We start from the raw sequence: 16768 nt of genomic DNA on the forward strand, positions 1-16768 counted from the left end.
AGAGTAAAAAGTGTTTTGCAGTGAAAAAGTAGCTGCCTGCTCTCATTGGCAGGATGTGGATGTCGAGTCGGCAGACTCCTCCAGATATTTGGCACGCTAGATATCTGGCAGGCGTCGGCATGTGTCAGGGAGCCGTTTTGATGCGTCCTTGTGTAGTTCACACATAACGACTGGTTACCACCGATCAACCGCTGATTTACCCCCGAGCACAGCTTGACTGTCACTGAGTGGCAAATCGGGCTAAAAGTTGTGTAGTGTGAACAGCACGTAGATCGGCCGATGCTGAAAGTCGTGTAGTCTGCAGGAGCCTTAAGGCACACCTGTGCAATCCCCATGCTGTCTGATCAGCATCTTGATATGCCACACCTGTGAGGTGGATGGATTATCTCGGCAACTCTCACTAACTAAGATTTTGACAGATTTGTGAACAATATTTGAGAGAAACAGGCCTTTTGTGTGCACAGAGAAAATCTTAGATCTTTGAGTTCAGCTCATGATGAATGGGGGCAAAAACAAAAGTGTTGAGTTTATAATTTTGTTCAGTGTTATTTTTGGCCGATTACTTTCGGTGTTCAAACATTCGGTGCATCCCTAAACAGTTGACTCTTCATGAAAGAGGACTTATCACTGACTTAGCTTGAGCTACTGCAGGTGTTCCCAATAAACAGCTGACTGAGGGAACTGTACATCTGAAAAAACTGAATTACAGTTACTGATCGCTGTGTGACAAGTCCAATCCTTCTGGTTGTTCAGATTGAATTCGAATTGTTTTGATTCATCTAAATATTTTTTTTTCCCCGGGCATATATACGTATAATCTTTGCCAGCAGTTAGAATATGTGTCTGCCTCTCTAACAGAAATTCAGCAGCCTGCAGGTCCAGACCTGCCCGACACGCTCACATTCAGGTCTGTTTTCTACCACTTGCTCCCTCTGCTTTGTTCTGTTCAACCTTGCTTACACTTTTTACCGCCTTCATACCATCCACATTGCAGATAAGTGGATAGATACACTTAGTTTTTAGATCTACTGGATCCAGATACATGCCAGTGAACGCTCAGCATGGGTGTGACCCCAACTGCTCTCAGGGATGAACAGGTTTCACACACACAGACACATTCCACTTCACTTCAGTCTCCCCCTTGGTTTCCCCTTCAGTACTCAGACACTCAGTATCTGCTTTAGAGCTGAAACAATTAGTAACCTGATCAACAGGAAAATCAATCAACTATTCTGATCATTTTTAGACTATTTTAAACATTTTCTGGTTTATCTTGTGAAATGTTAATGTTTCCACTGTTTTTTCTATGATATTAAACTGAATATTACAATATTTGGACCAGGAAAAAACAAGACATTTAAAATTGTGATCAGCACTTTTCTGACATTTTATAGACCAAAACAATGAGTCAGTTATCTGGGGAAACAATCAGCTGGTTAACTGAACATGAAAATAACCATTAGTTAATCTGCTTACTTGTACTTGTACTTTTTCTCTTTAAGTCTTCAACCAAAGTGACTTTTTATTGTTTGGCTGCTTTCTGTCTTTTGGGGAGACATAATATTATTTTTCACAGAGAAATACATCCTAATCTAATATTTCAGTGTTGTAGCTGGTTGAGGCATTTTTCATTCTTTTTATTGTGTTGGGACAGTTAAATGCATCGGAACTTACCATCACATGAAACAGCAACCAGCACACTAAGCAACTCTGTTCAATAACGTACATTATGTAGTACAGTAGAAGTATAAAGTTGGCTATAGCTAGCATTAAATACTAAAGTACTCGAGACTGTACTTGGGTAAAAGTACTTAAGCTACATTATAATGGATTCTATTACCAGAAAGCTGGCATTACTATGGTTTTTCCCAGAGAGCAGCTCTGACACACTGATTTCCCCACAGTTTACTACAGTTAGCAGTTAGCTAAGGCTCACAGGAGCAGATACACGGTCAGTACAGTGTGTTTACCTCGACAGTCCTGTAGGACATGTTGGAAGTTGTCAGTTGCCAGTGGTCAGAAAAGAACATCCAACAGGGAATTGCATGAGTCTTCCTACAGCTCTGTCCCCCCGGCCTCATTCACCTTAACTTCACTCCATCATTAAAATAAACCAATCATAAATAAACACCGAGCATTTCTCTCATAAATAACTCTGCTCCTCGCTTCACTTCCGCGTGTTTACAGGTAATTGCACCGTGTTTGTGTGCGCGCGGGTAAAGATAAAGGTGCGCTGCTTCACCTGAAGCCGCCCACGTCACTTTCGCCAAGACGGACCACCTAATGGTGCGTTCAAGATCCGCCGGAAAAATGGGAATTATGGCCATTTTTACGTACTTCAAGTAATTTTTAATGTAACCACTACTGAATGTCTTCAAGCTCAGTATGCAGGGAGGAAATACTTTGGAAAATATTTTCAATCTAAATGTAGGGGGAAGTGGAGTGAGTTGTGCCAGTTTTTGCTCAAAGTGACTTTAAAGTGAGGCCATGACAGTAATGCCTTCAACTTCAGGATGTACATATATTTCAGGATGTGGTGCATCCCTGAGAGCAATAACTTTGGATCTGAAACAAATTGTTTCAGAAATATAGCTTTTGGGAAAAAAGTGGTCTGGTGGCACAACTTGCCCCTGGTGCGGGGTAAGTTTGGTGGGGGAATACGTTGGGGTAAATTGTGCCAGTGATTTCTGAAGTAAAACAGAACATTTTAATGTTATGAACTGTAATGCGATATGAAATTACGAAATTACTCATTTAAGGTTGTGGTGTATAATATATGTGCATTTGACGCATAACAGTTTAAAGTAGCACTGTAGCAGCTGGATAGAGGATTAGTGACCTTTTAAGGGGTGAGCAGTGATTAGTGGTTATGTGGAGACTCAGACCCTTCTATGGTGTCTAACAGATGCCTGCACATATCCTATATAAGCTATGTTTGATGTACAGAGAGACAGAGTGGTCATCGGGCTGGGTCTCTCTCCAAGCTGCTGCAGAGCTTGTAATTGATGCTGAACTCCTTGATGTAATAAACTTTTATGATCAAGAACAGTGTCAAGCAGATTTTTTCTCAACACATCATATTTAGTTTTTGGGAAAACACAAAAAACTTAAATACACAATATATGATATTTGTGAATCATTTCAGACAAAAAGGCTTTGGCAATTAGATGCCTGTTGGAATACATAGAACGCTGTCTGTCAGTTATGTAACATATAAGAATAATGTGACAAGGCTAATTTCTAAACATCCTATTGGGACTTAGGCCACTTAAATATTTAATAAAACTTCTCTTTAATAACATAGGTAGGTAGGCCTAAGTCAAACACTGATGAGGCATGCCCATCTCCTCACTTCTCCAAATTATCCCCTGTGAGTATGTAGGTCTAGGTGTACTGGATCTGGCCTTCTACTTAACATCCCACTTGTCAATGCTGCAGGGGAATATAAACTTCTGCTCCCTTCTGGCTGTACCACCAAGTTTTAGGGGTGTGGGTAATCTCCTGAGCACATCACCTCTAGGGATGACTCCTTCATCATTCTCTTTAAATGTAAAGATGGGTTTTCCATCCACAGACTTCTTACAACTTTGCCTTAGGAACTTTACGCTGATGTCTGCACCCTCAACCTTCCAACGTAGTTATAGGATTTGGTTTTACCAGCAAAGCTCACAATGACAAAGTCACAGATTGATTTTCTTGTGATTGGATGTGCGGTCTTCCAGGTGGACCAGTATATATCTTAGCATATTCTTGGGTTTAAAAAACACAGGGATGTGGTGTTTGTTGAAAATCCTCCTGAGTGATACTCCAGACACGTTTGGAATCACAATGCTGTTGAGTTCTCGCTTCTTTCCTTATGACTTGTAGTATAGTATTAGTATTCCTTCTATATCTTGTGGCAGTTTTCACAAAGTTCCAGTTTGGATACCCACAAACTGTTCACAGCTCAGTGGTGCAAGGTTCTGATAACTACTAGTCAGGAAGGCCAAACTGTTATTGTTGACATCCTCTCGTGTGAACTGGATGTTACTGTCCACGTAGTCAATGTCTTTTGTAATATTGACCCATGTTTCTGTCTATAGAATCCTCCTTTGTACTGGAAATATGCGGTGTTCAGACAGAGGTCCCGCAGTTTACAAATCGGCCCAGACAACAGATGGGTGAAGAACTTGTCAGATAGTAAACTCACCACATTCGTCACAACAGCCAGCGAACCAAGCAGTATGAATCATCTTGACGACAACTCCACAGAGGTTAAATAGCTGGGATTCCTTACCAGAAGAGAGGCAAAACGTCTTTGAACATCTGTCTTCAGCCAGTCCAGTTGCCTTCCTTGGATTGTTGGGTTTCTGAAAATATCATCACAGAGTACGGTCTTGACCTGCTCTTTTATGAAAAGCGCTCTGAGATAACTGTTGTTGTGATTTGGCGCTATATAGATAAAATTGAATGGAACTGAATTGAATGTATGTTCTTTGTATTTCAAAGAAAATAAATCCACAGAGGTAATTAATCCTAAAGTTGAAGCTCTCAGCTTCACCAGTACACAGTACAATTATTGTACTGCGTGTCTGTATTTTCTAAATGTTGTTTGTCTGACAACATCAAACAAGTGAGTCACCTTGAAAACATCTTATTACATACACTCTCTGAGGCCTGGGCCTGTTCCATGAAGCAGATTGACTCAGTGATCAGGTGTGTTCACGTCAGTCCACGTTGCAGATAGGAGAGCTCCACGTTTTACTTAGCAAAGCTGCTTCTTGGAACAGGTCTCTGAACACACCTCAAACATTGTTTGAGTTATGAGGAAGAAGCAGGACACAATCCACTTATTATTTTGTAATGTGTCTGTAGCAATGAAAACAAACATCTGATCAAAAATGAGACACTTTCACTCAGTGACCTCATCATCCTCTTTATAAAAGCACCAGCTGTTAAGTTAGAGAGCTGCTGAGTTAGAGTGCAAGAAGTGAACAGTGTGACGTTCAGTTAAAGCTCTGTGATGTGCATGTTGTATAAAAACAGTAAATGATTGCAGTCAACTTAGAGAAGAAAATGTGTTAGATTACGCCCTATTTTTGAACAGAACCATGATGAATTCCTGTACCACAGCACTCAATCAACCGACCAAAATATCTTTAGTAGCAGTATCATGTATTTTTTGCGTGTTGTTGTTAGGTATAGAGAAACATTACCTGAACTGCACGTATGAAGCTGGATCCGTTCTTTTCTTCATCTATAATTTCATAGATGATTGGCTATTAATCAGACAACACAAGGAGCTCATTTAAATTTCTACATATCAAAGTAAATGTGTGGACATACGTGTATTTTTCCAGTGATTCATTGGACAATTTATATGCTTCATTCGGGCTGTTCAAATGTATAGGTTGTATACGTTTATTTTTGTGTTTGTTGTTTTTCTAACATTACAGATGCATCAGACAAGTACTGATAAGTAAGTACTTGCATGTTCATCACATGACACAATTGATCAGTTCATTTTTCAGACTCCTCAAACACTGAAATGTGCTGTTATTTTCTTGCTGTCTGAAGCCACTTCATTGGAATGAATCCTGACAGAGGCACCAGAGCTGGAAGGGAAAAAGTCTTATCAAAGAAAACTGATCACTAACAAAAAGACAACCGCTAGGTAAAAGATAGCCGCTCTGCTTAGGAGACGCATGGACTCCTTTGACTCACATACAGTATTTTTTAACAAACACCAGCTCGTCTCAGTCCTCTGATTCTTTCTCCCTCTCAGTCTCACCCTCCGTCTCCATTCCTCTCTCTTACAGATTAGAAAGTCTGAATCGTTCTTCCATTCTCTCACCTGATGTTATTTTTTATTCTCAGTCTTTCACTCATGACATCCCTTATTCTCACAGGTATTCTTCCTGTCATTCTCTCTGTGTTATTTGTGTTTTGTTAACAGTTTGAATGTTCCAGTATGGGATGTTTTGGCTGGCTGAAGGGTTAGTTCTGGGCTTGGGATATTTGTTCTTTGGATATTTGTGTTTATGGTCCACATTATGATCAGAGGAAATGAGGGGCACACTTGCTGATTTTGTATGTTAGAAGGAATTCACATATCTGTTTCTCACATGCAGTCAGAGGGCTACCAAGGCTGGATTGTCTTCCAGCAATAAGTCATTAAGTCATTTACTAACCCACTCCTTGGCCACATGTAACCATATGCCTTAAACCTGAACATGAGCAGTTCATATTTGAACAGGATGTAACATGTCAGATGGTGTTCATGATATTTTTATTTAAATGTGAACTGTTTTGACTAACAGACTGACCGACATGTGATATGTTCAGGCAAGGAGTCGATCAGTCTCTGGCACTGCAGGTGTTATGAGAGCCCAGGTTGCTCTGATAGTGGCCTTCAGCTCTTCTGCATTGTTGGGTCTGGCGTATCGCATCTTCCTCTTCACAATACCCCATAGATTATCTATAGGGTTAAGGTCAGGCCAGTTTGCTGGCCAATTAAGAACAGGGATACCATGGTCCTTAAACCAGGTACTGGTAGCTTTGGCACGGTGTGCAGGTGCCAAGTCCTGTTGGAAAATGAAATCTGCATCTCCATAAAGTTGGTCAGCAGCAGGAAGCATGAAGTGCTCTAAAACTTCCTGGTAGACGGCTGCGTTGACCTTGGACCTCAGAAAACACAGTGGACCAACACCAGCAGATGACATGGCACCCCAAACCATCACTGACTGTGGAAACTTTACACTGGACTTCAAGCAACGTGGATTCTGTGCCTCTCCATCATCAGAGAACATAACTTTGGACCACTCAGCAGCAGTCCAGTCCTTTTTGTCTTTAGCCCAGGCGAGACGCTCCTGACGCTGTGTCTTGTTCAAGAGTGGCTTGACACAAGGAATGCGACAGCTGAAACCCATGTCTTGCATACGTCTGTGCGTGGTGGTTCTTGAAGCACTGACTCCAGCTGCAGTCCACTCTTTGTGAATCTCCCCCACATTTTTGAATGGGTTTTGTTTCACAATCCTCTCCAGGGTGCGGTTATCCCTATTGCTTGTACACTTTTCGCCTCTCTATTAATGTGCTTGGACACAGAGCTCTGTGAACAGCCAGCCTCTTTAGCAATGACCTTTTGTGTCTTGCCCTCCTTGTGCAAGGTGTCAGCAGTCTTCCCCATGATTGTGTAGCCTACAGAACTAGACTGAGAGACCATTTAAAGGCCTTTGCAGGTGTTTTGAGTTAATTAGCTGATTAGAGTGTGGCACCAGGTGTCTTCAATATTGAACCTTTTCACAATATTCTAATTTTCTGAGATCCTGATTTTGGGGTTTTCATTAGTTGTCAGTTATAATCATCACAATTAAAAGGAATGAACACTTGAAATATATCAGTCTTTGTGGAATGAATGTATACATTATACAAGTTTTGAATGGAATTACTGAAATAAATCAACTTTTTGATATTCTAATGTGACCAGCACCTGTACACTCAGTGTCCACTTTATTAGGTACATCTGTACAATCTAATGCAGTCAAGTGGCCACTGATTGTGTCTTCCCATGACAGTTTATTTAGTATTCTGAGTAAAAAATATTTTTTCTGACATTTTGTGACCTGACAGATACATCCAACAACACAATTTCATCATTATGTTCTTAGGAAATACAATCTGGTCGGCACTTTGTTTCCTTCTGAACCTGTTTGCTAGAAATGAGTTGAAAATAAAGGTCATTTCTGGGAGAAATGGTTGGATGTCCTTGATCTGAAGTCACAGTAAGAGTTAAAAGCAACAGAATTTCTCTGTAACATTAAAGATTTGTGACTAAATATTATTTGCAGTCTTGACAGATAATACAGTAACACCAACACCAACACCACTGTTATCTGACTTTGATACTAATATTGCTCTCTTCTAATTGATGCGCAGAGGTTTATAACATCACTTGCTACAAGCTGACCTTCGATCAGTGACAAAGCAGCAGAGGGAGCTGTAAACAAAAGGACTTATTGTCAGAAAAGTAAATAAACAAGTTTGTTTACATGTTTTACTTTTGATATTAATTTGTTCTGCTTCAGTTAGTTTTTTTTTTTTAGAAGAAGTTTTGCTAGACTAAATTGGCACAAATTTGATTTCATATTTTATGGGAGCACGTTCATGGCTGGATTAAGAAAACCTGGGAGAGTTACCAGCATTGTGTGACCCCTTAGCCTGATTGCGATTGTTAGGGTTAGTGAGCCCAGATAACCAAATATATCCTGGGTATGTTGAACATGCTTTGTAGTACAGTCCCAGGATGCACATGTGACATAAAAAAGAAGAAGAAGAAGACCGGTAAATGATTTCCAAATGTTTTCTAAACAAAGAAAGGGATTCAGATTTGAAAAGACATTTGTTAGATCTCAAGTATATACACACTGTGTTTTGGTGAGTAACACTGAATGTAAACATAACGTTTGGTCTTCTACTAGAAAACTCACAGGGTACCTTTAAGATGTTGGTAATGACACTGTTGTTATGATGTCTAAAAGCTTTACACAAAATGTTCACCTGCTAGCGTTCATCTTCATCCTTGATTTCACCACTTTTAACACATAATGTGGATATAAATGCAAAAAGAGAAACGCTGTTAATAATCTGGGGGAATGGACTCCCTGGATTACATCTAAAGTTACAGGTATTGGTGTTTTCTTAGATTCAGATCTAAGAGTCAAGTCCCACATTACATAGGTGATTAAAACCATCATTTTCTTCACTTTAAAAACAGCTATAGCGCAACCCTGAGAACAATGCCGGAAAAAAAAGATCCATGTCTTTATTTCAAGCAGACTCGACTACTGTTGTACTATGTACTTTTTGCTGGCCTGCTGAATTAACACTGAGACTTCAGCTCACTGAAAACGCTGCAGCTCGGGCTGTTAACTAGGACCAAGAGGAGATTTCAGTCTCAGCTGCTCTGCACTGGCTCCCTCTAACACTTAGAATTGATTGTAAGGTACATTGCAACTCCCTTGTTCATTACTTGCCTTCAGGAGCACTGTGATCATCTGCTGCTGGTTTATTGGAGGTTCCCAGAAACAGCAGAAAGGAAATCAGGGATGCAGCCTACTTTAATAACGTCCTAAAGTTATGGGACACACGACCTGTAGATATCAGGGAAGCCCGCTCGCTAAATATGTTTAATAGAAAGCTCTAAACTTATCTCTAAACCTATCTATTGTTGTTTTACTTCATTTGATGCATTCTGCACTCAAATTAATTTTAATTTTTCAGCGGGTTTTATTTTTGATTTTATGTTATGCGCTGTATTCTCATTAATTTTATTAAAAGGTTTTATTATCCATCTTACTTTATTTTAATTGCAGCATTCTATTTGTTTTTGTCATCATGTCCATTTTAAGGTGAAACATTCGGTGCATGTACTTTCTTTATTCTAAGAGACAGCTTATTTCTTGTATGAACAGTGCTTTACAAATAAAGCTTATTAAATGTAAATATTAATTTTTCTCAATTTCAGTGTGCCAAATAAACGAGTCTTGAATGTTTCTGAAAGGATGACAGGTCAAATAATACAAATCAATATTTTTATTAAAGAATGAGACAATACCAAAATACAGAACATGCAACAAGAATTGAAAAATTAGGATAAATAAAAAAGTTTTAAATTCCTACACTGACTTTAATTTCCCTCCACAGCTGCCCTCTGAGTCTTTTATTCAAAATTAAAATGAGGGAGTTTTCACATTTAAAAAATCTTAATTAATAACACCAAAGCTCTGTTCCCACAACGTTCTTCCTCAGACTTGAGTGTACATGATGGCAATTAGGCTAATTTGGGTTTAACTGTCTGTCACCCCATAAATGACTGTTGCTAACCTGTCAATCTTTCATTTTCAGCACATATAATATAAAATTACATTAACGGCCACAGATTTATCATCAAAATGGACAATGGGTCTGATTTCAGAACAGGCAGTGTCTCTTTTCTAGCTGACTATTGAGCCACTGTAGCTAATTAAGCTAACATTAGCTCCACGATGAAAACACTGTCTCTGGCTGACTTTTTAAAATTGATCCAGTGAACCATGTAAAAGTGTATTTTTTCAACATAACCTTTAACTCCACAAAATGCGAGTCAGCTAATGAAATACTGCTCGGCCTTGGATGCAAAACTTACGTCACAATGTAGCATGCTAACATCAGAACAGAAAAACAGTTTAATCCATTAGTTACACTTTAGCTCTGTGGTTGTAGAAAGACTAAAGGATCTCTCTGACTACAGCCTCGTGCACTCCAATTCATCCCGTGGACAAATCCTCCTGTGGCTAGTTACTGTTGCTTAGCTCTGATTGGATAATCCCTAATTGGGGGAACAGTCAATTCTTACCCCCCCCCCCCCCGAGTGGTCTAACTTCTCCCCTTGCTGCCGTGACATACAAGTGTACCCTAGGACATTGTGACATCACTATTGGGCGCGGTTACAAGTTCAACAGAGCACAGCAGGGAAGCTGGGTGTGGTCAGAGGTCAAACAGGCTTGAAAATGTTAACCACGGAGGGCAGTAAAACACTACTTCCCTGTGTGCTGTTATGCTCCTCTTTAAGAGCTCGAGGTTTGGCGACTCAGCTGTGAAACTAGGCTGAGAACAGTAAAGTCAGTATTTTTTTTTGGGTTTTTTTTGATGAACTCTGCTGTTGGGATTATTTTGCGGTGACAGAAAGCATCGGGCTCAGTTGTCCTCTTGCCCTGAGCTCTTCCTGTAGTTCTTCCGCTTGGGCTTCCTGAAGGAGGTAAAGCTGGGGTTAGCTCCTTCTATCTTCTCCTCCTCCTCCTCACCTTTTTCTTTCTGCACCACATCACCACTCATGTCTCTCGCCCTTTCCTCAGCCTTCTCTACACTCTGGTCTTTCTTTCCTCCAGTCTTCTCTTTCTCCCTGCCCTCCTCCTCCTCCTCCTCCAGGTGACTGAGGCGTGTCTCCATCTCTTTGCCTCTAACAGCTGACAGCTCCTCAGCCGGTTGTTCCTTCGGCAGCTTGCTGGGTCTGGAGAAGATCATCTTCTGCTGGATGTTACAGGAGGAATCACTTGGGCTCTCCTGCTGCTCTTTCCTCTGCTGCAGACTGGACAGGAAGTTATGAGCCGCCCTGCTGTTACCCTGATCGCTGGTTTCGGCCACATCCTCCAGGCTGTAGTGGGTCCAGCGCTCAGGGTGCACCAGGTAGTCCGGGGCTCCTCTCTTTGCTGGTGTGGGGCAGCTGGACGGAGGCTGGCTCGTCTTTCTGCTGGGACGCGGAGGCAGAGGCCGAGCAAACACTCCGTCTGCGACATCGTCCCGCTTCAGAGAGGAGGAGGCCAGTCGAGCAACACTGTCCAGGCAGTCAAAGATGCTTTGGCTGCGGTTTGAGAAAGCTGAGTTCCCTCCCCTCAGACTGAATAAACTCTGAGCTCTGTGTCCAGCAGCCGGAGCGGAGATCTCAACCTCCCTGTCATCATCGTCGTCATCATCGTCGTCGTCGTCCAGCTCTGGGTCAAAGGGAGCACTGCTGGGTTGCTCTTCAGGCTCAGATTCATCACTCGCTGACAGTTCATACACATCATCATCGCCATTTTTCTGATCACACATCCTAACACTGAGACTCAGCAGCTCGGATAAATCAAGAACCTGGTGAGGGGGAGAGAGGGAGAGGTCAGACCTCCAACAACACATGTAGCATAAAGAACAACTCTACTGTGAGACCAACGCGTTTCAACTTGTGGCCTTCATTCATGGTCATCATCCAACACACAGGCGAAAGATCAGTCAAGATAAAGCAACAAATGATGTAAAATGTTGATTACTATCTAGCTTTAATTGAAATTGCAGTTTAATCAATGCAAAGAGAGCAACACAAAACAGCTGACCACACCTAAACTTCTCATTAATAGCCATCAAAATAGTCCCAGTATTCACACATACTGGAAATGATTCTATGTGTTTACATGTAGTCAAATGGTCCCAATGAAAAGTAGCTGAATTAACTGTTAGCAGCTCCTGTCTGCAGTGTACCCATGGATGTACAGACAACTGTCACTCAATTCAGTCAAACATTTTCAGTCCCATCATGATGAAACTGGGACATTTCTGAAGCTGTTCTAGTGAGGTGGTATACTGCAGTCATGATGACAGAGAACATGTTATGTACAAACTAATTTATTCTCTTTAACACTAGAACCATCATGGGGTCCAAATGATTTTAGGGATGCACCGAATGTTTGGCCAACGAAATTAATTGGCCGATAATAGCAAAAAAAATGCTCTTTTGGTGTTCGGCCTACTAAGTCGAAACACCAAATAAATCTTACCAACAATTACATTGGCATGGCTGCAGTGTGGAAGCATTTTAAAGTGTCAGAGAAAGACGCAAAATTGGCCATTTGCAGACACTGTTCTGCTGAACTGTCTCCAGCACATCCACTCCATCTGTGGCTGACTTCTTAGAAAAGGAAACAAACGGTCTGACCCGCTTTGAGTGTTTCTGTCACTCGTTTTTGAGAAGGTAATTAAGCTCAACGCACCTAAATTTGGAGTGCACATGTATTCAAGATTTTATGGTAAATCCACTGAGATGGACCAGAGTGAGCTGACAGGCAGGTTAGCGACTTTATGCTGTCAATTTCCCTTTTTCCAAAGACATGTAGTATGAGTGTCCTACCTGAAGAGAGGCCTTCATGTTGCGATACGAGAACCACATAAAACATTATTTATCAAACTGGGTCGGAGCTGACGAATTTACCGTGAGGATACACATGTGACAATACTCAAAATAAGGTGTCTATACAGTGTGGAAATAAGATTAAATGGATTATATTCACAGAAAGTATAAAACTTATTACATGTGTACATTAAAAGTAAATGGACACATGTAATTTACTTTACTGGACCCTCTCAAGCCTTGGACCCACCCACCATAGTCTCTCCACATCCTGTGGGAAACACTGAGTAAAGAGCACATTTTGACTATTTAATTTATGCAATGGTAAAAATTTTTTAAAAAAAGGCTAAATAAATGGAAAAAATGTGAATGTACTTGTTCAGTATTCTGCAATTTTTTTCATTATATTCGGCTTCGGCCAAGAATTGTCATTTCGATGCATCCCTAAATAAGATCCCATATCGCAGGGGCTTTTTGTAGGCATTGTTCAACATTTTACACAAGCAGTGAAAACAATTGATTTATAAATTCATGTAATTGATAATTGATTTATAAAAGTGTTCTTAATAAAGTTTTCCTATTACTGTGCAGCTTATGTTAATATTCATTTGTCAAAAGAAAAAGACTACTGTACACTCTGTATTTTCCGATTTGGATAAACACATTGTAAGGCAATCAGACTGTGTAGCGCTGTGTATTTATACAAGTGTTTTTGCTGCAGGAGACAGAGGTAACATGGTGAGCTACAGGCTGTACTACAGGGGCATGGAAAATAAGCATTTTAGTACAAACAGCACCTGTTGGTTGTCTACAGTTTCTTTTTGTCCTTTACTTTATCTGTGACACCATCATCCTGCTCAACTGGTGTCATGTGTGAACATATACTATTTATATTGTTGTGTTGTTACACTGTTTTATTGCACATTACATAATCTAATGGTATTTTATTATTATTTAATCAGGTTCTGGGAGCACTGCCTGGTTGGATGTTGTGTGTGTTTTGCGTTGTGTGCCCCTAGTGGGAGTTGTTGGGTCTTGAACTTCCTGCCATTTAGTGTCCCAGAGTGCACTGTGTTATCCATTTGACAATCTCTGACCTCCTGAGATTTGAACACATAGGTTTGTAAACATTCAGAGGCAATGCTGAGGCTTAATGTCCATTCATCAACGTATTATTATATGACCGCATGGTCTGGTCATTTCTATAAACTGTACGCAGTCTACACTGTGCACAGCCTATAGTGGTTGTACTGTGGTTAACTCCACAGGGAGCTCGGTGACTCTGTTGAAGACAAACTAGATGAACACACTCAAATAATAATTAAAAGCAGCTTAGGAAGTAAAACATCTCCATCAGCCTATATGTCTCACTCTCTCACAGGAAAAACAACAGACATTTTGTCTGGTGTCAAAGCAGGAAAAGCACAGGTGTGTCTTAATACAGTAATGATCTTTCTTCTTTCCCTTTTAAATGTCCCAGTAAGCCTGTCCTGGAACTCCTACGTGGAATGCAGCCATCATTGATCACACCTGTTTTTCCTGCTACGACAAGCCAACATGTCTTCAGCGAAAAAGATCTACCAGCTTTATGTGCCTTACTGGCACACTGAGCTAGTTTAGTCACATGACTGTCTGCATCGCCTGTCTGAGGTCTGACCAGACAGAAGAACTGAAAGCAGCGGTGAAGTTTTATTGGATCTTTTTAAATAATCCTCTGGATGTTTTCATTGTAATCCTGGTGGTTCTAGTGTTGTTAAGTTTTCACTTGCTTGGTGTGTTATGTACAACCAGGATTCACTTCACAGGTTTCACACATCAGCTCTCTGCTTGCCTGTTATGTGGACTCATGTTTTAGAAAAACATGACTACGTTTGAAAATTATAGCACAGCCAGCCTGGGTGTCTGTAGCACAAAGTGAGATTAGTGGGCTAGCCAGCTCTCTTTGGGCTTAACTCAGGTTTTCCACGAAGCTGGCTCACTTTTAACCAGGTAGATCACCGTGTGACCTACTGTATGCTGCAAGGCTAACCTGCTCCGGAGCAGATTAACTTCAGGGGATCACCACTGACCAATCAGATCCCTCCGGTTGTAGATTCCACGTTGTGTTTGTCTGCCACTCTGATGCTGACCAATCTGAGATTTAAAGCAAGCACATGAAATCATTTAAACCAACCACATATTGAAGAGATATAAACACATGTTCCAGCGCTCCACCTTAGTGTTACTTAGAGAATACAAGTGTTGAATCATTGATTTTTAGTAATGTTGTGGACAACTAGTGACAAGGTTCAGTGAGGCACTGTGTTGGAGATACAGTAGTAATATAAATAAACCAGTCGTACATTTGCCAAACCTACTAGATAAAAGATAGGAGACTCATGAATGTAAGATGTATGCTTTTGTTTGGCGTTTCCAGCCTGTATCTTCTTTTTTTACTTGAATAAGAGAGGAACCACCCGGGACTGTCTCTTCTGTAACCCTGCACGCACGCACACACACAGAAAGCTCGTGGAAGGTATGGGTGCAATGTCCCACGTCACGTCTAAATGTGAAAATTGAATCAGTGAAACGTGCGTGACCTTCTGTGGAGCGGCGCGTTAAAGCCGCATTAGCTGCACATCACAAAACGACTCGTTAGCATGCTAATGCTAATTGACGTGAATTAATCCGGTACGGCCGTCGGTTCCGTTAAACCACATCTCGTGGCAGGCATGCTTACACCGTCGTTTCCCAGACTTCTCTTTTAAATTAAAATGTGCATTTACTTTTACATTAATTCCCACGGGTTACCTTAGAGCTGGCGCCACGACCAAACGAGGTTGTGTTTCGCCAGTCAAAACACTTTCTTCTTCTAACGTTACAGTTTGATGATTCTCCCACACTGCTGCTGCCTCCCAGCGGTTACAATGTGGGTTACAAGCCGGGTATGCAACCGTTGCAACAGGAAGTCAACAGAATTGCGTGGACTTAACACATTTACATTATTCATTATTATTTTACTCCGTAAGTATGTGGACAATTATACATAGTGTCCTCTATGACAGTGATAAAACTGTATATGAAGCAAGAGGACATGTTGAGTGCAGGGCAGCCCTGGTTGAGTGACCTCTAAACAGGGTTAAATACAATCACAACGTTGAATGTTAATGATACAATTGTGACTAACCAAAAAGAAATAGCAAATGAAATATGTGGGTTTTATCACAATGTATATATTTCCTCGTTCTCAGATGCAAATTCAGAAAAAAATGTTTAAAACGTTACAGCCATACATCCCTCAAATTGACCCAGACTTTAAAAGGACATGTGACGCTGACTTAAGTATTGGGGAGCTTGATGCTGCTATAAAGAAAATGGCTCTGGGAAAATCACCAGGTCAGGATGGGTTAACAACTAACTTTTAAAAGTTTTTCTTGATTGATGTAAGAGAATTACTCTTTGAAGCACTGAAAGAATGTTTAAATGGTAATATGCTACTAACAACAATGAAACAAGGTATAATAACATTAATCCAAAAGACAAACAAAGACAAAACAATTATAGACAATTTAAGGCTGATTACTTTACTTAATGTTGATTATAAAATATTTACTCATGCTTTGGCTTCTAGGCTTAAAAGTGGTATGGATAAAATTGTCAGTGAAACACAGTCAGGTTTTCTTCAGAATCGCTTAATATATAACAACACCCAGCTTATTTTAGATCTGTTGACTACGCATACTTGGTGGAGGATGACATTATTATCTTATTTTTGATTTTTTTTTTAAAGCTTTTGACAGATTGGAACACCCCTTTATTTTACAGACACCACAATTTTTGGGTTTGGGAAAAAATTTATTGAGGTTATTGGTATGTTGTACAAGGGTATTACAAGTGCAGCCTTACTTCCTACGGGAATCATAAGGAGATTCAATGTTGAAAGGGGAATACGACAAGGAGACCCAGTTAGTCCTCTTCTTTTTATTTTAGCAGCTGAACTGTTAGCAGTGTATATTAAAAATGATAAAACTATAAAACCATTGGATGTTATGGGTAATCCCTTGATAATAACACAGCACACTTTTTGAAAGATTCTGATCAAATACCTAATGC

General features: G+C 40.4%; 2 protein-coding genes across 5 annotated transcripts in view; both read right to left on the reverse strand.

The window, feature by feature from the left end:
• Positions 1-2230, reverse strand: part of LOC119890691 (anoctamin-9-like) — a 32016-nt gene extending 29786 nt beyond the window's left edge. The window contains exon 1 of the mRNA XM_038702062.1: positions 1971-2230. Coding sequence (XP_038557990.1) covers positions 1971-2081 — 111 coding nt within the window. The 5' untranslated portion in view covers positions 2082-2230. The remainder of the gene's footprint in view (positions 1-1970) is intronic.
• A 7322-nt stretch (positions 2231-9552) lies between these two features.
• Positions 9553-15558, reverse strand: tssc4 (tumor suppressing subtransferable candidate 4). Of its 4 annotated transcripts, none has more exons than XM_038702077.1 (3): positions 15467-15558; positions 14706-14809; positions 9553-11646 (listed from the first exon to the last, which is right to left on the reverse strand). In XM_038702077.1, the coding sequence occupies exon 3, from the start codon at positions 11605-11607 to the stop codon at positions 10714-10716; it is 894 nt and encodes a 297-aa protein (XP_038558005.1). In that variant the 5' UTR covers positions 11608-11646; positions 14706-14809; positions 15467-15558; the 3' UTR covers positions 9553-10713. The 4 variants fall into 4 exon arrangements, with proteins under 4 accessions (XP_038558005.1, XP_038558007.1, XP_038558008.1 ...); XM_038702079.1 differs by having other exon boundaries at positions 14687-14809; XM_038702080.1 differs by having other exon boundaries at positions 14746-14809; positions 15467-15552.
• Between the last annotated feature and the right edge of the window lie 1210 nt (positions 15559-16768).

This window comes from Micropterus salmoides, unplaced genomic scaffold (genome assembly GCF_014851395.1).
Source record: "Micropterus salmoides isolate LMB-PRFRI ecotype aquatic unplaced genomic scaffold, ASM1485139v1 Ms_hic_scaffold_6, whole genome shotgun sequence".
Taxonomy (NCBI): Eukaryota; Metazoa; Chordata; class Actinopteri; order Centrarchiformes; family Centrarchidae; genus Micropterus; species Micropterus salmoides.